Source organism: Periophthalmus magnuspinnatus, chromosome 10 (assembly GCF_009829125.3).
Source record: "Periophthalmus magnuspinnatus isolate fPerMag1 chromosome 10, fPerMag1.2.pri, whole genome shotgun sequence".
NCBI classification, from domain to species: domain Eukaryota; kingdom Metazoa; phylum Chordata; class Actinopteri; order Gobiiformes; family Gobiidae; genus Periophthalmus; species Periophthalmus magnuspinnatus.
In genome coordinates this window covers 31,094,143-31,114,798 of record NC_047135.1, presented here as the reverse complement: position 1 = coordinate 31,114,798, position 20,656 = coordinate 31,094,143, and the positions used below count along the sequence as shown (strand labels likewise).

At 38.7% G+C, this 20,656-nt stretch overlaps 3 protein-coding genes across 4 annotated transcripts; 1 reads left to right on the top strand and 2 right to left on the bottom strand.

Annotated features, from left to right (window-relative positions):
* Nucleotides 1–697: 697 nt before the first annotated feature.
* ubxn1 (UBX domain protein 1) lies at nucleotides 698–3,661 on the bottom strand. Of its 2 annotated transcripts, none has more exons than XM_033973587.2 (10): nucleotides 3,584–3,661; nucleotides 3,012–3,076; nucleotides 2,882–2,935; nucleotides 2,677–2,801; nucleotides 2,514–2,595; nucleotides 2,188–2,379; nucleotides 1,963–2,014; nucleotides 1,799–1,897; nucleotides 1,531–1,714; nucleotides 698–1,456 (listed from the first exon to the last, which is right to left on the bottom strand). In XM_033973587.2, exons 2-10 carry the CDS (start codon nucleotides 3,068–3,070, stop codon nucleotides 1,416–1,418), a joined length of 888 nt encoding a protein of 295 aa, XP_033829478.1. In that variant the 5' UTR covers nucleotides 3,071–3,076; nucleotides 3,584–3,661; the 3' UTR covers nucleotides 698–1,415. The 2 variants fall into 2 exon arrangements, with proteins under 2 accessions (XP_033829478.1, XP_033829479.1); XM_033973588.2 differs by having other exon boundaries at nucleotides 876–1,456; nucleotides 2,514–2,589.
* A 3,665-nt stretch (nucleotides 3,662–7,326) lies between these two features.
* Nucleotides 7,327–17,482, top strand: ehd1a (EH-domain containing 1a). The gene is made up of 6 exons (XM_033974699.2): nucleotides 7,327–8,086; nucleotides 10,888–10,985; nucleotides 14,463–14,704; nucleotides 15,126–15,296; nucleotides 15,376–15,540; nucleotides 16,351–17,482. The coding sequence occupies exons 1-6, from the start codon at nucleotides 7,698–7,700 to the stop codon at nucleotides 16,915–16,917; spliced, it is 1,632 nt and encodes a 543-aa protein (XP_033830590.1). The 5' UTR covers nucleotides 7,327–7,697; the 3' UTR covers nucleotides 16,918–17,482.
* Nucleotides 17,483–18,760: 1,278 nt separating this feature from the next.
* Nucleotides 18,761–20,123, bottom strand: map1lc3cl (microtubule-associated protein 1 light chain 3 gamma, like). Its single transcript, XM_033974700.2, has 4 exons — nucleotides 19,939–20,123; nucleotides 19,783–19,838; nucleotides 19,579–19,685; nucleotides 18,761–19,419 (listed from the first exon to the last, which is right to left on the bottom strand). Exons 1-4 carry the CDS (start codon nucleotides 19,994–19,996, stop codon nucleotides 19,233–19,235), a joined length of 408 nt encoding a protein of 135 aa, XP_033830591.1. The 5' UTR covers nucleotides 19,997–20,123; the 3' UTR covers nucleotides 18,761–19,232.
* Nucleotides 20,124–20,656: the final 533 nt, after the last annotated feature.

The window sequence follows — 20,656 nt, the reverse complement described above, 5'->3', positions numbered from 1 at the left end:
ATGATCATTGCAGTTGAAAAATAATTTAAAATGCACTAGCCTACTATCGCATCAACGCACATCAGTTTCAAGGAAGTCATGTAGATATATGGACTAATAATGGTGACCAAAGGGTTATCTAGTCATTACCATTTTGTGTTAGTTAGGCAACAGTCCGTATGTTTGAGCACTGTCTCATCATCATAGAGTATACAATCTATGCTCACCACCTAAGCTTTGTTCTGGTAAGAAAATTGTGCTTGTGATTAATATTGAAACAGACAGTTCAGTTACAAGTTTATGTAATTATAATATGTCTGATAAAGGAAGTGGATGATACCCTGGCCCTATTTTGTTGTGGAAACACAGCCCATTGTCTACAGTGGATATAAAGGCAAGCTCTGTATGCAGAATATTAAATATAAGCATTTATCTATTCCTGATGAATCCTCATATCAGACGCACAGTAAAGCACCTACAATTACCAGGACACTTAGAACAACAAAAACGAGGGCCACTTTCCTCCATGCTAAAGACATGGAGGAAAGAATAAACTAATATGTGTACTAAGCCTGATTATTTTTCAGTCAAAAGAGACGGTGATTAAACAGTTTGTAAATGTTTTATTTACTACATTTGTTGAGTAAGTCAAGGTTCTGAGTGTGTGGAGATCGATTTTTTTAAAAGGTCTACGCAAATCAACCAATCAATCTGTCATTTCCATATTTTATTGGAAAATGTCAAATGCACATCATTAAAACATATGCAGTTGTGTTCAGAAAAAGTCCAACACCATAAAGCAGATCGATATTTTTATTTATTGACATTTCTGATTAAACATCCATCTTATGCTTATCCGGGAGAGCAGTCTAAGCAGGGACTCTCAGATTTCCCTCATCCCGGACACTTCCTCCAGCTTCTCCGGGCGGACCCCAAGACGTTCCCAGGCCAGCCAAGAGACATAGTCTCTCCAGCGTGTGCTAGGTCTTCCCTGGGGTCTCCTTCCTGGGTGTATAGTGTGACTAAAGATCACACTATATTTTTATAACCCTCTTTTCATTTATAATTAAAAGAGAAACATCTTTGCCAGGAAAAAATTTCTGATCTGCTTTGCGATTTTGGAATTGGCAAGTACGGTTCATCACCAAATTATGCCCTCAAGTTCTTTTCACAAACAAACAGGTGCATCTTTTATAATATGTAAGTATATTTGTGAAAACTGAACAATAAAGTTTCAACTCTTTTTTTTTTTTTTATGTTAAAAACCTCAATTCCTTGATTGCCTTCAATGTTAACCCCTATACTGTAATACCATGAACATGCTGCAAAAAATTATTTGTTGGTTGGTTTGTTCAATGATGCCAAGATGTTGGAGTCACTTGTTGTTTCACCTGTTGTTATTGAGGTAAGGTAGGCTCAGAGAAATTAGAGTATATTTACTTTTTGGTAACTACCAACACAGCTGAAGGCACCAAACCTGTAATATAAGAACAATGCAAGTTATTATCAAAGTGTTCACATACTGTACAGCATTACGGTGGAGGCTCTTACCCAGTTCTTTAAGTGGCTTCTCCATGTCCAGCTCTGTGTAGAGGTGACGGGGATATGGTGACAGAAGTGAGAAGTCCTGACCTTCTGGTGTGTTGCCATTCATTTGTACATACACACGGACGGCCGCCAAAGGCTCCTGAGCCTTGAAAGATGCGGTGATAGTTGAACCATCCAGCAAACGAATCTGATCAAGTCAAAGACATGTCATCCACTGCTATTTTCATTCAAAATAATCATAAGTTCTCTAAATAACCGCTATTATCCGTACTTGTATCCGAGACTCATCATACTCTCTTTTTGTGGGTGGAGGACCTTGACCAGGAGGCGATGTGGGACTTGGCTGGGATGATGATGCACCACCCCCAAACTGAAAACACAGTAAATGACAATGGTAAAATAGAACTATGAAACATGGATGTAATTTTTATGTACCTTTTGAGCTCTTTCTTCTCTGTCTCTGGCAATTTTTTCTTTAACCCTTTGCCTAGGCAAAGATTTTGAGAATATAGTATGTTGAAAAGATGACATTTAATATTTAGAATTGTTTTAATAAAAACTTTCATCTATAAAGTTAGTCAATAATAAGGCACAGTTTGCAGAAAGAAGTTTAGTTCCAAAACATGATTTCCACTAATCTATAAAAAGACTCATTTGTACCTTGCTAGTTTGTCTTCCATTTTCTCTTTTCTCCGTTGGTCTGCTAATTTCTTCATATCATCCTCCTGTAGCTTCTGACGAATTTGCTGCAGCTCTTGTCCTTGTTTCCTTCGAGTCTTTTCCCTTTCGATCTCCTCAGCCTTTTCACGCTCTCTCCTCTCGGCTTGCTTGACTCGCATCAGTTCCTCAAGTCTGAACAACATAGTTGACAAGTCTAATAAGTCCACTGTTAATCTAAAAGGAGAGGTCTGTTCATAACCTTTGATATAATTAAGATGTTAACGGCCTGGTTATTAACATGTTATTACAAAACACTCAGTACTTACCTTTTAACTTGTTCCCTTTTCTCCTCTTCAGTCATTGGCCGTTTTGAGCCATCAGGGTTAATGATGTCTCCACCCACTGTCTCTAAAGCCCAGAAATGAAACAATTTATATGCTGTACTGCAAATATCTTCTAAACATAGATGTTGTTTGGTGACTAACGTACCTTCACCAGGATCTAAATCTGCCATTTCTGAACTAGTCGTCACGTCTGCTGTGCCTCCCAGGACATTCTCTGCAGGTGGCACAAATGGCTCATCGATGTCTGGGTCATTTTCATGCTCCATTAACCTGCAGTGGTAAAAAGGGATGAACTTTGAAAAACTAATAACTAATTTGCAAAGTGAATAGTTTAGTGTATCCACTCTTACCAGTCCATAGCCTGCTCGATTCCCTGGTTCCCTGTGTTGGCTACAGCTCTCTCTCTACATGATGACAAACAGTTTTTTAAATGGCCTGAAATGTATTAACTTGGACATGGACAAGGTTTCCCATACTCACGCTCTATTCCTGTCAAATCCCATCTCCAACAGACTCTCTAATGTAGTCAGCTCAGCCATCTTTATCTGTAACACAATGAAATGACACTAAAATTAAGTATAATGTGTATGTGGCCAAGCACAGACGTTGTTCACAGGCTAAATGATCGCTGTAAGAGTAGTACATCATTGTTGTCATGATCAGTTATCAAATAGGGACATATTAAATCATCACATGGTCAGTACTATGGGTTGCTCTTTAGCTTAGACAGACCCATTAACTTCATCATAGGGTGGAGTGGGACCTGCACCCACCTTTGAATTGCACCCAAAATAAAATGTCCTAAAGTTATTGTACAATAGCCGTCTAGACCTATTTTGGCTTTTATGCGACAAATACTTAGAATCGAAAGCTAAATGGGAAACCTCGCTAGCTTTCCACAATGGAAACATTACACATTAAAACAAACACTATCTCATAACAATACATGTGATGTGTGACAATTATGATACGGTTATTATAATCAATTCTACCACTAAAATCTAATAAGAGTAGTTAATTTACTCAACAAAAACGCTTGATTAGCTACTCACACATTAGTGAACACAACACCGCTTCACCAGTACGGAAGCCCAGATGTGGCAAACAGAGTTGCACCTAAAAGCGATTCGTTTTAGCAGATTTGTATGATGCAATAGCACCGCCTGCTGGAGGGTTGGGGAGCTGCGAGAAGGCCCAGCGCTTATGGATCTGCCCTGAGCAAGACTACACCTATTCCTAACAGAGATAAGATCAAAATAAATTATAAAAGTACACATTTTGTACTTTAATACATTTGTATTTTTACTTTATTTAATAGTTTCTGCAACCCACTGTTTGCCTGAAGGTTAAACTGTGGGTAAACTATCGCTCTATTTATTTTGTGGAGGACTTTTGGCAAAAGAACAGAAAAAAGGACAACCCCGGACTGGATAAAGAGAAAGAAACAATAACGTGGACTTTGTTGGAGTTACAGCCTGGATTTGTTGTACAGTCGTGTTTGTTTAAAACTAATGCATCAGTCCATGATCAGGAGTGGTTGTCCTCGTTTACACGGTGAGAAAAGACAAGCGGGAGACAAAACCACGTGTCACTGTCCCACTGTGATGGATTTGACTTTATCTGAGTAGGACAGCATGGCGGTGAGTAAATCTGATGAGGTTACAGTACGTCGCTTGCGTTTATGGGATGGACACAGCGTCAGGACGTCAGACACTGCATCCAAGTATGAGCGGAAATTATTTTATTTTATGTCTTATAATATATATATATTTTTTAATCCAACCGGAGCGCACCGCGGGAGCGCCTCTAAAAGGAGGCAAACATGCGCTTTCCTCGGGGGCGCACCTGTGCACTCTGCACAGCCACATACACATGAGCTGTGTCTGCCTCTCACCGCGTCCTGTGTGCCTGGGCTTTCAGACTGTTGTTCCTCACATCTCTGCCTTTGGCTTTGACACAACAGATTTTTTTAAAAAAAAAGGTGTTTTAGCTGTTGGTCACCAACAAAATAAGAGAGAGAGAGCGAGGCTGTGTGTGAGCAGAGGGCGAGAAGCAGTGGGTTTGAGCTGTGCTTTTTAATAATAAGCCATAACAAATGATAAAAAAAATAAACAAATTATGAAATAATATATGACCTAATAATAAATTATTATATTAACAATAATAATAATAATAATAATAAGAAGAAGAAGAAGAAGAAGAAGAAGAAGAAGAAGAAGAGGAAGAAGAAGAAAGAGAGAGAGAGACCCCCCCCACCCCCGCTGGTCTCTGTCTTTGCTACAGATAAGTCATCATCACATAATGCCCTTTGCTGTAAATATATAACAGACCAAACCTAACCCATAAAGCTCAGCAGTGTAATGATTCATTTCTCTCTCTGCTTAAGCAGCAGGCATCAGTTGTAAGTGTGTCATTTGGACAGGCTTCACTGATGTCATGTCTTTGCAACTAAGAAGACATAAACTCTCTTGAGAGCTTAAAAAGGCTAATTTTCATTTACTTTTATTTCGTTTTTTTAAACTATTCTTCACCTGTTTCCAAATCATAGCTATTGTTTGTATTGTTTTTCAACAGAGAAGACAGATATTTGGCAGGTAAGCATATGGATTTATTGACACATGAGTACTTTTTAAACAACAGACTAAAACTCATCAATTGAAATAATCACCAGTGTATTTAATGGCTCCATATAAAGAATAAATCATTCACTTCTCTTTAGTAGCCTGCTTGATAGTGTACAAGCAGTTTATTCTTCATGCCTATCCCAATGCATAGTTCTTTAAAGAAATGTTTCTCTTCCAGAAGTTGTTTTGTAAAGTTTGAGGAGACAATACACCTTTGGAGTGTGTGCTAAATTATTTTATTGCTCTGTTATTTTGCGGAAAGCAGGAGATAAAGGTCAAAGCTCAGCCAAGGGAAGTTACAGAAGTGTGAAGACTGTGCTCTACACCAGAATTTCCATGTTTTAAAGCTGTAATGAGTTCAAATCTGTATCGCTTGTAAGTAAAATAGTGATTAAATGATTTATTGATTTTATTTACAGATTTTGCAAACACTAATCTAAATTCTGGACCTTTGGGTTTAGGCTGTTGTTAGGCCTGTAATGATAACACATTTTGAAACCCAATATATTGGTACAGAGATATGCTGCAATACATGATGATATTGAAGCTATTTTATGCCTCTGATGCAATAACAATAATGCAAGATAATCTTAGTAAACAATTTTAAATAGACAGTATCATGAAAAAGCCTGAGCTGTAACATATAAATAACAGAATGTACTATTATTTGTCAATAATTAGCCATAGAAGTCACTTGTTCAAGCTTTTACAGCTCAAATGTTGTTTTATTGCAATAAATATACCCACAATATCCCCACTTTTACAAGGAAAATGTACACAATATATTGTTCCAGCTCTCATATATTGAACAATAAGATGATATTGTATTTATTGTGACAGGCCTAGCTGCTGGTGCCCCAAAGATGGTGCTTAATTTTACAAGCAGTAAAAGATGAATGAGGAGAGTAAAGGTCATTCTATATTAACTTTATAACCACTGCCTGCATGTATCACATAGAGCAAACTGTACAATGATTGCTGATTTACTGCTGCTGTCCAAAAGATGTCACTCTCACACCATGTCCCTGGAGCATTGTTGTCTGTAGACAATATTTTGGCTACTCTGTCCATGTTTCTGTTCTACCTTTACCATTGATATATTCTACTACATATCCCTAGTGCTATTAACCATCTGCTGTATGCATCAAGCCTGTTCAACTCTGCTGTTTGTGTGGGTCTTCACCAGCTGTAACAGCATCTCCATATGGAAAATAATTGGCTTCCAGTGGAGCTGCTGTTATCTATGGAGGGACACCCCTGCCATCATAACACCATGCTCTCTCACTCTTATAGATCAGGCTACATTATGTTTCAAATACTCTTTGTACCAATTACAATAACATTTTTTTACAGTTGCATTAAATTAACTTCAGCTTCCCTGGGACTTTTTTTTTTTTTACTTCTCTGAAATATAGCAATATAATTATACAAACATGTATAATACATGTCTTTATTGTTTGTCTGTGCTTTATAAATGTTGTAATAATACTGTAAATAAATATCTATCATGATTATAATAAAGACATTGACTGTGTTCCATAGTTTCAATTGTTTAATTAAATACTAATGAAGTAGTAGAGGAGACTGAGTTTGTAACATAAGAGTTGAAACATGATGATTGTCATTGTGTGCTACTTTCTTTCAGAACACATGTGATTTTATTTATATCTGGACAGATTTTATTATTTGAGATATGGGATTTTTCTCTTTTTTTTTTTTAAACATGAAGATAACTTACTCAAGGTCTTTGCTGTAAAAGTATTGACCATATGTATACTTTATTTTGTTGCAAAACAAAGAGGCTCATCTGTTCTTCTTTCAGTTAATTTGAATAGATTCTTTTTTTTTTTTTTACACACACCCACTGATCCAGCATTAGATCACAAATAACCATGCCATGAGTGTTTCTTTATCTGCTACTTTCACTTTCATATAGGCTGACCAGAGACAGACTGGCCAATTCACAATTCAGTTAAAGGAGCAAGCAGACGTTAGGTTAGCATACAAGTTAAAATATTAGTGATATACACAATATTTAAAATGCCGGAAAAAGTAACGAGAGTAGTAAATTGAATAAGAATAAAATTTAAATTAAGTCAAGCGCTTCACTCAGTGGCAAACGTGGTGAAAAATCTACTTTTATTGTGGAGTTACCTGCCGTTCATTTCCGGGTGTAGGGGCACGTATTAACTGTCAGCAGGCTATGCTAACAGCTAAAGGCCGGCTTTTGCTTGTAGCTAGATTAATCGTTTCCCCCTCATTTATTGATATTTTGTACACGCGGTATACTTTAATTATAATATCAAAACCAAAAGTACACATAGGTAACTAGGAAAGCCCCCTGGAGATGACTGCATAGCACTGCGTGGCTAACAGCAGAGGGAGGGGGCTCTAACTTCAGACCGCGCCCAGCTTTCGCTTCATTTCAGCAGGCAGCTAGTTACTCTCCCGGCGGTGTGAGGAGCCTACACACCAACTGATCCAATTAGCTAATTAGGGGATACCGACATTATAGTGTAAACTAAAGGTAAATCAGATCACCATGTTTAGGAAAACTTTAAAGAAAGACCCGGAGCTCTTTCAAAACGTGTCCGAGGGTCTGCGGCGGCTCTACCGTACGAAGCTGTTCCCTTTAGAGGACACGTACCGCTTCCACGACTTCCACTCCCCGGCACTGGAAGATGCGGACTTTGACAACAAGCCTATGGTGCTTCTGGTGGGACAGTACTCCACCGGGAAAACAACGTTTATCCGCCACCTGATGGAGCAGGACTTTCCCGGTATGCGGATTGGCCCGGAGCCGACTACAGACTCTTTCATCGCAGTTATGCACGGGGAGCAGGATGGGGTGATACCGGGGAACGCTTTGGTTGTCGACCCAAAGAAGCCCTTCCGCAAACTTAATGCTTTTGGGAACGCTTTCCTCAACAGGTAAAACTACCGCCAACCATAGTATTATTCTTGGTTCAAAGATGTCTACACTTCACTTCTGTACAAGCCAAGAATTGTTTAAGTATGTCACATTCTGATTAGACGACAATGATTGGAGCATTGTAATATTTGCGTTGGCCACAGGTGTCTCACTGTATGAATGAAACCTACAGCACAGTGTCGCATGGGCTAATGTCAGATAGAGGGGCTGCCAAAAGCACGTCACTGTTTAAATGGCCTCACATGTTCATACTTGTAGTAGGTGAGGTGAGCGAAGGCTGTTGCACAATTTTCCCAGCATTCTTGGACCCTTGAGTTTCTCCCTGTCCCTTGGATCTCTGGATGTTTCATATTTCATAGTGAAAGACCCACTTTGTTTATGGCAAAACAAAAGAGGGAAGTGTCACTAAAATTAATGTATTTAGATTTTTTCCCCCCATTGAACAGAGCTTAAATTATATGTATATTAACATTTCTTTCCATGTCAAAGCACCACTTAAAGTCACTCTTGACAGACATTTTGGTGTCAGCAAGCAGAGGCTCTTGAGCATACAAATGGATAAAGTTGCCAGGTAACACTGACCTTGTCCTGTCCTCCTGTGGGCGTCATAAGTCATAAAAGTGTAGAATGTGTGATCTTATCTCAAAGTGCTAAAGGTTTCTTCTACTTAATACTGACTCCACATATTGTAGTTTAAAAATGCCTTAATGAAACCTAACCAATAATATACTGAATCTTTATTGCTACACAGTTGACACAGAGTTGTGCTTGGGAAATTGTTAGAAGTGTACTAATCTGTACTAATCAAATTATTACACTACCACAATTGTTCCTGTCTCACAAAACCAAACAAATCAGATTGTATATCAGACAATGACTCATTCTGGGAATATATAGAGCTATTATAATTACAAACGCTAGATGTGTATGGCATTGAGATAATATTCTAACTATTTGTGTCAGGATGAGAGCTGGAGTCAACAGATAATATGTATTTGTATCATTACCATATCATTAATTTGAACACCTGCATTTTCGTTTAGCCTTTAAATACAGATACAGCTGTCTGCATAACCAATCATTTGTGCTGTGTAACAACTTTCCCATTAAGCAAACTTAAAATAAATACATTTCACACCTGCACTATAGATTTCATGGCCTAGCCTCTCCGTTTAGCATAGTGTGTCTTCCTTTTACAGAGTGGGCCTCATGCTCTCTGTGAACCATTAGTAAGTAAATCTGCAGTCAGCAAAGTGTCAGTTCCTCAGTGACCCGCCCCTCGCCTGCTCTGTCCTGTAATTCCAGGACACTGACTCTGCACTTTACACCGAGTGAGAGAGGAGGTGACGTGGAGAGGATCTAAAACAAAAAAGTAATATAATGCTTAAATGTGTGGACTGCATAGGAAACTGAGCTGTTGTAACCTTTGCTAGCCACCCGTTTCCTTTAGTCCTGGGGAAGCATGATATTGGAAAGGTCAAAGGTCAGGAGGTGGGTTGAGGAGAGGTAGTAGCATTACGTCATAACACAGAGATGAACATGCAACTAATCGTTTCTCCCAAAAAGGGAATACTTTGAAGAATAACTGGAATAGCTGTCAAATCTTAGCCTTGTGGTGTCTTCCCTCCTATAAATTCCAGCATTTTTCCCTACCAGCTCCATGTGGAAAATGTTGGAGAATGGAAAGCCTACATTCATATCACACACCGGCTGAACTGAGAGGAAAGGAAAAGGCTTCATGTTTGTTATCTTTGGCACTCACTCTTATAGTAATGCAATAGCTGGCCGCTCAGACGTATTCTTTGGGCTGTGTTTTTTTCCTATCCCCCTGCGTGTGGTGGGAGGATGAGGGGGGAATGGGGGGATGTCTTTTGGAGTTCAGTGTGGTTAGTGAAGGAATGTTAAAGTCTGGTACTCTCAGTCTTGTGACCCACTCGCTGCCTCTTAGATCATGTTATGTGAGTATGAGTTTAGAATACCCCAACGCAAGCAGTGTGGTGTCATTACAATCCACTCCTTTGTCTAGATCACTATGTGGGTTTATGCGATAACGCTATACTACTCACTCACTTGTTAGGCCTCCATTGGAGAGCAACCAATGTGGATTTTTTCACGGCTGATGCCAAAACCGATTGTTTAGAATCCAGAGAAACAGATGGCTGATAAGCCCTGCTGATATTTTTGGGACGATTTTTATTGTTTTCCTCAAATTCTGTAATTTGCATTTACTACAAACTCAGCCACAAACCATTTTTACTACAAACCTATAAGAGAGTGTGTAGTCAGGTTTTGTGCAGTTATCTCTTTACAGTAAAACATTTAAATAAAGTTTTATGGGTATTCTTTGGCAGCTGATCGACTAAAATATCAGCCTGTGCTGGAGATTTAACGCTGATAACCAATATGCTAAAACTTGCAAATATTAGCCTGATATATCTGCCAACCATATATATCAGTCTGTCTCTAGTTTCCATGTTTTTTGGGGACATCATATCATTAACTTGCATTAATTTCTGACTGATCCATAACCTAAACTATACATATATTTTCCTATCCTATACCCTAAACATAACCTCTTTTAACCCCTTATCTAAACTTATCCTGTTGTTGATATATAAAGTCATGTCATCGGTGCCGTATTTTTGTCCCCATAAGAGTGACAGGTCCCCATGATGTGTGTGTGAGGTTAATGTATTCTATGGGTAACCACTCTTTCCAGACTAGTCTACATCACATGCAAAATCCCTATTCTGTAGGTGGTATTGTTTTTGTCATCCATTTGTTTGTGTTTTGTCCGCAGGTTCATGTGTGCCCAGTTGCCTAACCCTGTTTTGGAGAGCATCAGTATAATCGATACTCCGGGAATCCTGTCGGGGGAAAAGCAGAGGATAAGCAGAGGTTGGCTCTTTCTCACTCACTTAATCCATATTGTAGCATAATTAGCCTCATAGCATAATTACCTAAAACATTTTTCAAGGTTTCAGGAAAATACACAAATAAACTGCCAATGTCAGTAAGATGAAAGGGGCTGTTTGTGTGTTTTGAAGACAATCAATAGGGCCAAAAATGAATTCAGCAATATGTGGCCTTTCCGCTGTTACTGAGAGCCACACCCACAGTCTCAGCTAAATTGCTTTGCATGAATTCAGGAACAGCCTCAAGAGGTTTTAAATTAAAGTACGTAGTCTTTTCTAAGTTTAATGGTGACAAACAAGAGTGTGCTGTTGTGTAATGTCTCTAGTAGGTTTGAAGTATCAAAAATCATAGTAGTCTAATCTAATCAATACTAAAACTTATTTGAGGAGGTACCAAACACGCTGTTCTTTCACAGAGTTTTGCAGTGTTGCGGTTTGTCATTCCCACTGATATTTTCGTATATACATGTTCCAAGTAACAAATGAAAGTAATTAATCCTGAGTCACTTCCCTCTGTACAGCCATGGCAGATAACATAACTGACCTTCACAGAGAGGTCGTAGTGAATTGCAAAATACAAATGTTTCCTTTAGTTATGATGATTGTACAAATAATAAGCGGATGATGGTAAGACAGCTTCTTCTTTTGTATCTCAAGAGGAAGCATGCAAGCTGCAGTGGAGCTTTTTTACATGAGGGACAGGAAGTGGAGTAAAATAACAGTTTCCCAAGACTTCACATCTGCATAAGGCCCCTCTTCATTGGCTCAAGTTTCCTTCTGGGAGAATAATAGTAGAGTTTTGCTCTTTTATAACTGCAATGTCAATGCTAGATGACTAAGCTTGAACACATTTTGAAGTGTGATATATTGCTGAAGTAAATATAGATGATAAACGATAATATTGAAACCAAACCCTAAAGCAACATTATTCTAGATGTAAAAAAATTAAACACAAACTGGAATAAATCACTGACACAATGCAACAGTTTTGTTGCAACAGTTTTGTCATGCTTTTGGTTTGGTTTTAGTTTGCTTGTATTTATAAACCATAGAAGTTCAGTATTCAACTTTCAACATCTCAAATTGCGTTGTACAGAAAAATTTTCCCATTAGTGCAAAGAAAAAGTCCCTCAAAAAATTATAGTTTCATTTATCCTGTATTGAACAGTCGATCTAGTAATTATCATGGCAGGTCTATCTGGTCTATAGATGACGGCTCAAATATTTTATTCAATTACATAGCAAATGTATAATAATTATGATTTTCCACCTCAATTAAAGACTCCAAGCACACACCCATGACATACACCCTTTCTTACACCATTGTAGACAGATATTAGAAGCAAAATGGATAAATAAATGTATTGCCCAATGAAAGACATATCAGGAGTGTATCACTGATGATGTGTGGTGTAGTGTTAAGGTGAACGTCCAATAAGTTGATGGTGCCTGATGTCTGTGTTGTAGGCCATTCTTATTTCCATATGTACTTTATCTCATTCACACATGGCCTCGCACTGGCCCTCTGAACCATTGTTTCAGGGTAAACATTACTAGGCTTCTCTGTAGACTATACTCACTATACCCTGTGTGTCCTCTATAAACAGTACTTATTAACTTCAGAAAGAGGGGTACAATAGGGGACAACATGAGAGACTGCAACAACAAATGATCAGTGTAATCTGAGATGTTCAAATCGAAAAAAATACAGTCCCTGAAATATACCTGGAATCTGTTTCATTTGTTAAAGAGGAAATGTCTTCCATGTGCGCTCAGCCTGACCTGTCATTGTTACCTCCCTGTTACAAGTGATGAAATCTTGTATACAGAAACTGGTTTTGCAAAACAGGTTGGTTCTTTCACTTTGATAAGGTTTAACATAAGAATGAAACTACAGTTTGCACAACAGAATTATTTAAAGGTCAAAGACAAAAGTATCACATTTGACTTCTTAAACAATTTCATAGTCCACTTTTTTTCCTATGTTGGAGAAGATAGAAAATTGTACAGTAAAAAAATCAAAGGAGTTTTTATTAGCCCCAATTCTTGTCAGCAACTTGTGAAATGCACACACCATTTCGTTGTTTAAACACACAGGTCCTCTGGTGTATTCCTGTCTGCATATGTCATGGAAAGATCAGCGGCTAAAGACTCTATATGTGAAGTCTTAGCAGCTGCCAGTCTCTTTCTCTGACACATGTTTAAAACAGACAAATGTCTATGGCCTGCTGTCCACAGGGATCTGAATATATTCCCCCCTCACATGCCATTCAAAACATGCACACAACTCTGCTTCTTCATAGTATTTGGTCAGACGACAAACTACTAAACACAGTTAACTTGAGATCTTCAGTAACTGTTATTTTGTCTTTGTGCCACTGTTGCACTCCTGTTTTTGGTGTGCACATGTTTGGACAAAGAGGCAAAGTAGGAATGTGTGCAGTGTGGATCTGAATGAGAAGATATGTTGCACTTTTCTCAGATCAGATGACAGACTCCAGTCACAGGCAGAGCATTTTTTCTCCTTTCTCACTGCAAACTGCCTTGGGGGTTGAGAAGTTCTATAGTTTATTGGAATATCGTTGGTCTGGTTTAGAACTTGTTGTAGTCCCTCCCTGGTGCTGCATCTCATGATCATTTTTCAAAGATTGTTTTGTCGCATACATATTACATATTTTTTTAAATCTGCTACTTAAGATTCTTTATGTAGCAAGAATTACAGCAACAGTCTTCATTTAAAGTGCCCATCTAATGACATTATGTGGGTGTAGTTAATAGTTAGCTCAATTCTGTTGAGCCATTATCTTGTAAAGACTGGTTGGCGAACATTGGATCAAACTGTAGTACCAACAAACCAACCTTTGCTCAATGGCCATATGCCTTACGCATTACATTCCAGTATTTGTCTTCTTGAGGAGGTGCACTGTTCCACAAAATGTTTCCATACTTTTTTGTGACACAAGTACAAAGGTAAATGCCAAACACTGCAGGTACATGCCAATTGGTGATTTCACTAAGTTACAATGTTCTTAGGAGTTGTTTATAAGCATCCTGGGAGATAAAAAACACACTTAATCCAGACACATTTATGCAATAATACATAAATGTACATTGCCTCTATTAATGCTAGGGCATAGAAAAAGATGCAACATTTCATAAATACCGGTATGTTTTGTATTGCAATATCTGAATATAGTTTTTGGCACAATGAGTTAAATTAAAACAAAAACATACATGCCTTCATTTATTGTGGCAAAATAAAAACTTGATCGAGAATAGCCAAGACTGACCACAGTCTAATGATCCTGAACAAGGAAAATTGTTAATAAAATCTCCATTTTTGTTAAAACAGGACATTTCTGTAAAATGGGGAATTTTGGAGAATCTTGCAAAAATATATTTTTGCAATCTATTGTGCATCCCTAATCAATGCAACTTCTTGTTTTAAATGTCTCCTTAGGTTACGACTTTGCTGCTGTTCTTGAATGGTTTGCTGAGCGTGTAGATCGAATCATTCTCCTTTTCGACGCTCACAAGCTGGACATCTCTGATGAGTTTTCAGAGGTGATTCGTGCCCTGAAAAATCATGAAGACAAAATGCGTGTGGTTCTGAACAAAGCCGACCAGATCAGCACACAGCAGCTGATGAGAGTCTATGGAGCTTTAATGTGGTCCCTGGGAAAAATTATCAACACTCCTGAGGTGAATACTATAGTAGTCGGACTGTTAGTAAGACTATTACTTAAACTGTCCTCATATTATGAAGAACATTACATCAAACACAACTCTGTTAGCTAATGTGGCTGAAGGATCTCCTCTGATCCAACATGTGATGAACTCATGACATATTTTGCATAGTTAATGTTTGATGAAGGTTTAGATTCATAAACCTTGAAAGAAAGAAACCTTTGAATCGTTTGGAGAATTATTAATTGACTTTGTGTTGTAAAACCTCTCCACATGATATACTCACATACACTTTACAGCTGTATAAATACTTGAGTCATAATAGTAATTCATCTGTGCTTCGTAAACGTGCATTCCATGTAAAGTGTTTAACATTTCCTAATATCAAAAGCTGTGGCCAGTGTTTTAAGATTTAACCTGTGTAATCTTAATCCAGGTGGTACGTGTGTATATTGGGTCATTCTGGGCACAGCCGCTGTTGGTCCCAGACAACAGGAAGCTGTTTGAAGCCGAGGAGCAGGACTTGTTCCTGGATATTCAGTCGCTGCCCCGAAATGCAGCACTGCGTAAACTCAACGATCTCATCAAACGAGCTCGCCTTGCAAAGGTTTTTTTTATTTTATTATGTCACTATGCTGGGTCCAATTAATGTATTTTTAAAATATTGATTTAACAAACTGTTTTAGGTGCATGCATACATCATCAGCTCTCTGAAAAAGGAGATGCCCAGTGTGTTTGGAAAAGACTCTAAGAAGAAAGAGCTCATTAATAACCTCGGAGAAATCTATCAAAGGATCGAGAAGGAACACCAGATCTCTCCAGGAGACTTCCCTAACATCAGCAAGATGCAGGTGTGTAACAGTGTTTGTGCTTTACATCAAGTGGCACACATCATGCAAAATAAAATTGAGCTTTTAATCATCTATTTGTTATTTTCCCTCTGTAGTTTACAGAGTTGCATTTTGAGTGTATGTTGAGTAATCTCGGGTTGTTCTGCATTTGATGCTTCAGTACTCAGCTCCCAACTGTACTTGCTCTATGTCAAACATAGAGGGTTCAAAACCATGTTGCATTGATCTTAGTCAAATGTAACACTATCAATGAAAATTAGGAGCTTGCTACTAGGCATAATAGTGAGACAATTCAGTACTAGAGTGAAATGCCTTTTTAAAGAGGCAGGTAGGCAGCAGGGAATCCGTTCTGAATAGATTTTGAACAGAGCTTCCATCGTCCCATTTCATCTTTTATTTGGTTCTACTTATCAAGTGAGAATCAGCCAATAAAGAAATAACATTTAACTGACTGATGCCTGATGTTAAAGTGATGCTACTTCAAACCTTAAAGTATAACTCTTTCAACATGCAGGCAGTTTTGCTTCATACTCTTTTTTTTACCACTGTACAATGTGCTCAGTGTTATTTAAAGATTTAGACAAAAATGGTTTGGGGGAACATGGCCTCTTACCCTTCACTCTTCTCACATCTTTGCCCCTGTTTCCTGCCCTTACCTCCAGGATGGGCAGGCCTGGGATGAGATTTATTTTTCCTGGGTTGTCAGGAAATCCTGCTTCTTGTATGCTGCTCCCATTGGTAGCCATTGAAGACTGATCTATTTGTAACACTAATTCCTGTTTTCACTCAACCTCCATCTTTTCATTTCAGGAGATACTCAATGGCCAGGACTTCTCAAAGTTTGCTTCGCTGAAGCCCAAGCTGCTGGAGCAGGTGGAGGACATGTTGGCCCATGACATCGCCCGACTCATGGCTCTGGTGCGGCAGGAGGAGGCCGCCATGCCCAGTCAGTCTGTCCATGGAGGAGCCTTTGAGGGGGCCATGAGTGGTCCATTTGGCCACGGCTACGGAGAGGGCGCCAGCGAGGGAATAGACGAGTTGGAGTGGGTGGTGGGGCGTGATAAGCCCTCATACGATGAGATCTTTTACACTCTGGGCCCCATCAACGGCAAAGTCTCTGGTGCTGCAGCCAAAAAGGAGATGCTGAAGTCTAAGCTGCCCAACACCGTGCTGGGAAAGATTTGGAAGCTGGCGGATGTGGATAGAGATGGGTACCTTGATGACGAGGAGTTTGCCCTGGCAAACCACCTGATCAAAGTGAAGCTGGAGGGCCATGAGCTGCCCGCAGAGCTGCCCAATCATCTAGTGCCTCCATCCAAACGTGACCTAGTGGTAGAAGAGAGCCGCAAAAAGATGCAAGACGGTAGCAGCGAGTGAAAATATACTATGAGCCTTACAAGTATAAGTTTGAATTTTTCAGTAAGGGTAAGGGAAAGTTGTAATGTGGTATGTTTTAGCAACTGAGGGGGGTAGTAATAATATTGTAGAACAAAGAGATCTTTGATTAGCAACAACCACTTCTTCAATTATACCCTTACTTTCAAGTTCAAACTAATACTGTGATCATTGCTAACTGGGCCTCCAAGTTTCCTGAAACACCAGAGGACATATGCAGAGTGCTTGTTCACCAGAGTTTGGGCTTCCAAGGACAAATGTAGTTAGTTATCTATTATAAATGAAAGAAGGGTGATTCTTGAAAAGACTTTACTGGATGATTCACTGGGACATGACAAGTCACATGAACTATTGTCCTAAATAGCGCTATTATATTCTGATCCAAAAAATTATAGTTTTCATTTGTAGAGAGAATGTGGAAGTGGAAATCAAAACTGTTGGAATTGTTTTATCTATATTTTTGTATTTCCCTATGGTTAACTTCTGCTCTTTCCAGATGCTTCTTTTTATTATTTTGTGAGATAAATAAAAATAAATCTTTATTGTATTTTGTCTGACATCACAAATCGTCATCACCAAATGAGTCAATCTTGAAAACAAAAAGCATTGTTAGTGAAGGTCATGCGTACAACTGAGTCATAACGGCGTGACACTACACTGCCCTCTGTTGGTCATTTTATGGCACAACAATATAAGCTTTTATACCAAGTTTTATTTGATAATTGAAGCCTTGGTGAAGTACTGTGGCGCGTGACATAAGTTACATCAATATAATCTAAAATGTTCCTGACGATCTTATGAGAGTTCAAGATTTAATTGAATCTTGATGCACATGGTCACGCATTCAACAACCAATTCTGAGTCATCCAATGGTAACATCTGTTTCCTGCTTAGTCTTTAGGGTTTAGCGTTACTCTACTTTAAACACTTTACTTTACCCAATATGCCTATAGACACCAAAAGGCGCACCGTTGTGTTGGTATGTGTTAACAGTAATTAAATGTAAATATTATTGTCTTTGTGTGACATTTGGCAAACAGATCTTAATTACATGTTGAAACTTGATCTAAATGATGGCCTGTTTCTGTGCAGAGCCTAACTCATAATAATGCTTTGTTGTCTTCTAGAATAAACACAGGATAGAAATTAAAGAGATGGTATAGCCAGGTAAATATGTCCTGACTCAATGAACTTTTGAGACCTGTTTCTTTCTTTTATTATCTAGTAAAGTTCTTCTAGCACTTCTAAACCCATCAGTGCAGCATTATAACCAATGTGCATGTACATAACATACATAACCTAATTTACTTGGGCCAGCTGCCGCGTGGTTCTTCTTGTTCTAGGGTGATAATAAATTTGCACAAAGGTGTTGAAATGCAGAATGTGTGAACCCTCCTGTACTGCAAGGCCCTGTCTTTTTATATACATATACTCCTTCCTCTTTTCTTATTTTATTTTTTGCTTCATGTTGTTGATGTTCCCCCACACTTCCTCCCTCCTCCTAATGTTGTTTTTCTTTTGACTCAGGTCACGTTTCTACAAATCTAAAAGTGCACTGCTGCGGTGCATCTGACACACTAACCTTCTGCAGTGGGTAGACTGGGTCAAACTTATGTAACAGTCACATGTGAGGAGTGCCACTTCTGACAGGAGGGTGAGGAATGGAGCACCTTTGTGTGTATAACCTTAATTATATTTAACAGAAATGCCTAAAACAATTAACTGGGCTGTTGTGAAAGTCGTAGTAGTGATTGCTCAAACTTAATTTTTATTTGCATGTTTTTGCAGTTATTCTAATGAGGTGTGCACACAAACAGACAAATCATGAATTAAAATACGTATTATTTATTGTTGGCTGATACAGAACACCAGGAAATGCAGACTTGTTTCTGATGCCGTGGTTTTATTTCACATTTTGAAGGGAATGTAGAGGCAATCCGGACAAGAACAGTAAGTGCTTTAAAAGGGTCATAACAATAATACTGGATAATGATACTGGATATTGACCCTGTTTTTATAATGTATCTCTAGAATTGGGTATATAGGTCTAATCTGTAATCATGGGTTTCAGCTTCCTTTTATTTGCTACATCTTGAGGACTTTTTTCATCACTATGGCAACAGTCCTAATTATTCAACCTGCTGAAAACCATAGATTGGGCCTATGTTCTTAGATCTGCTAGTCAGTCCACTTTGACATTGACAGAGCTTTTGCTGACTGAGGTATAGGCAGCATTCACAGCTTGGTTTGTCCCAGTTTGGACAAGTTCACGTTGGTTTTCTGAGCTTCAAAAGTCCTCAACATGGTCGTTCTGGTGCCTGGGGGGCTCCGAAGACTTCTTGCGAGGCGTAGGTGATGTAGAGGAAGCCGTCCTGGTCACTGTAGAGGGAGTAGATCTCGCCCATACTCGACGACATACAAGACATGCTTTTCTCTGCCACCAACAGAAACAGGGCCTGAGTCGATTCCAGATCTATTTTATTTCTAGGAATAAAAGCAGAATATATAATTAGACAAGCGGTAGTGACTCATAGCTAAGGAACAAAATGCAAATGTGACAGCAGGATGGGAGATGCAGCGAAGGCGTTTGGCTAAAAATGGTCCAATTTAAAATAGCCATGTGTGAACAGAATAGGTATATACCTTAATAGACAGAGGAACTGGCCCAGCGTGAGCTCAAAGGGAACCAGGAACTTTGTCTTGTCCAAAAGTGGGAGAGATTTCTCACGCATGTAACGTTCAACAATTACCTACAGAAACCAAAAATGCACAACTGTAAAGCTTCTTGCCAACTTGTTGACATCATGATGTATATATTAATAGAACATAACTGTAAGCTTTACTTACAGGTAACTTGTTTGGGAATTTTGTCCGGATATTACACACTTCATCTTTTCTTGTGGCTGTAGAAGAGAATTGAAAGTTAGGGCAAAAATGATAATGAGGAATAAAGTACAGTAAGTACAGTAGTACGTCAGTGAGTAGTAAATCTGTAACACTCACCAAGGCATTTTCTTTGTTTGAAGGGCATCATCTCCATGGATTTTTCAAAAGGAGCCATTTTTGTTCTTTATTCCTTTTTCGGGCGGTTTGACTAGACCAGTAGTGATGGAGGTGGCGGTGGTCTTACCCAGGCTGACACTTAAGTCCCCTCGGGTGGAAGTTGGCAAACCCCAGTGAGCTGCCTGCAGGACCACTGTTTTATAGGAGAGAAGGGAGGGGTCGAAATGTGACACCATCAACACAAAAGCCCACTCCTTGTCCCTGTAAAGAGTCTGGATGCTCTGCCCCTGTTCCTTTGGCCTTCTTTTACCGGTTTAAACCAGATTTACATGCACTAGCTATGTGCAGAAGCTCGCTCTCATCCACTTGTGACATTGTTGTGGTGATCACAAACAAATCCAAGACTGTCATGTGGCCAAGCATAAGCATAAGCATAAGCATAAACATTGTATATATTTTCTACCTTTAAGTATTTTATTTTTTAAGCATATCTTTTTAACTTTGTGCATGCCCTTATTTGTATTTGTATTATTCAGTGTGTTTTATGTTGCACTTTATCACCGAAGTAAGTTCCATGGCAATAAAAGGATTCTGATTCTGATAATTACATAAGTGTAATGAGGGCAGCCTAATATGTGCAGCACAAACTATTCAGAAAAAAACAAACAAACAAAACAAAACTATAATTTTCAACTTCAGGACTAAACATCTGACATTT

What these genes read in the sequence shown, in the direction of transcription:
- ubxn1 (XM_033973587.2), bottom strand. Translation starts at nt 3,070, where the DNA reads ATGGCTGAGCTGACTACATTAGAGAGTCTGTTGGAGATGGGATTTGAC. An exon ending in GGATTTGACAGGAATAGAGC is followed by an intron (nt 2,936 to 3,011) that starts GTGAGTATGGGA and finishes GTCATCATGTAG; the next exon opens with AGAGAGAGCTGTAGCCAACA. An exon ending in ATGATGAGTCTCGGATACAA is followed by an intron (nt 1,715 to 1,798) that starts GTACGGATAATA and finishes TGACTTGATCAG; the next exon opens with ATTCGTTTGCTGGATGGTTC.
- map1lc3cl (XM_033974700.2), bottom strand. Translation starts at nt 19,996, where the DNA reads ATGGCTCCTTTTGAAAAATCCATGGAGATGATGCCCTTCAAACAAAGA. An exon ending in AATTCCCAAACAAGTTACCT is followed by an intron (nt 19,686 to 19,782) that starts GTAAGTAAAGCT and finishes TGGTTTCTGTAG; the next exon opens with GTAATTGTTGAACGTTACAT. An exon ending in CAGTTCCTCTGTCTATTAAG is followed by an intron (nt 19,420 to 19,578) that starts GTATATACCTAT and finishes TTTTATTCCTAG; the next exon opens with AAATAAAATAGATCTGGAAT.
- ehd1a (XM_033974699.2), top strand. Translation starts at nt 7,698, where the DNA reads ATGTTTAGGAAAACTTTAAAGAAAGACCCGGAGCTCTTTCAAAACGTG. An exon ending in AAATTATCAACACTCCTGAG is followed by an intron (nt 14,705 to 15,125) that starts GTGAATACTATA and finishes ATCTTAATCCAG; the next exon opens with GTGGTACGTGTGTATATTGG. An exon ending in AACGAGCTCGCCTTGCAAAG is followed by an intron (nt 15,297 to 15,375) that starts GTTTTTTTTATT and finishes AAACTGTTTTAG; the next exon opens with GTGCATGCATACATCATCAG.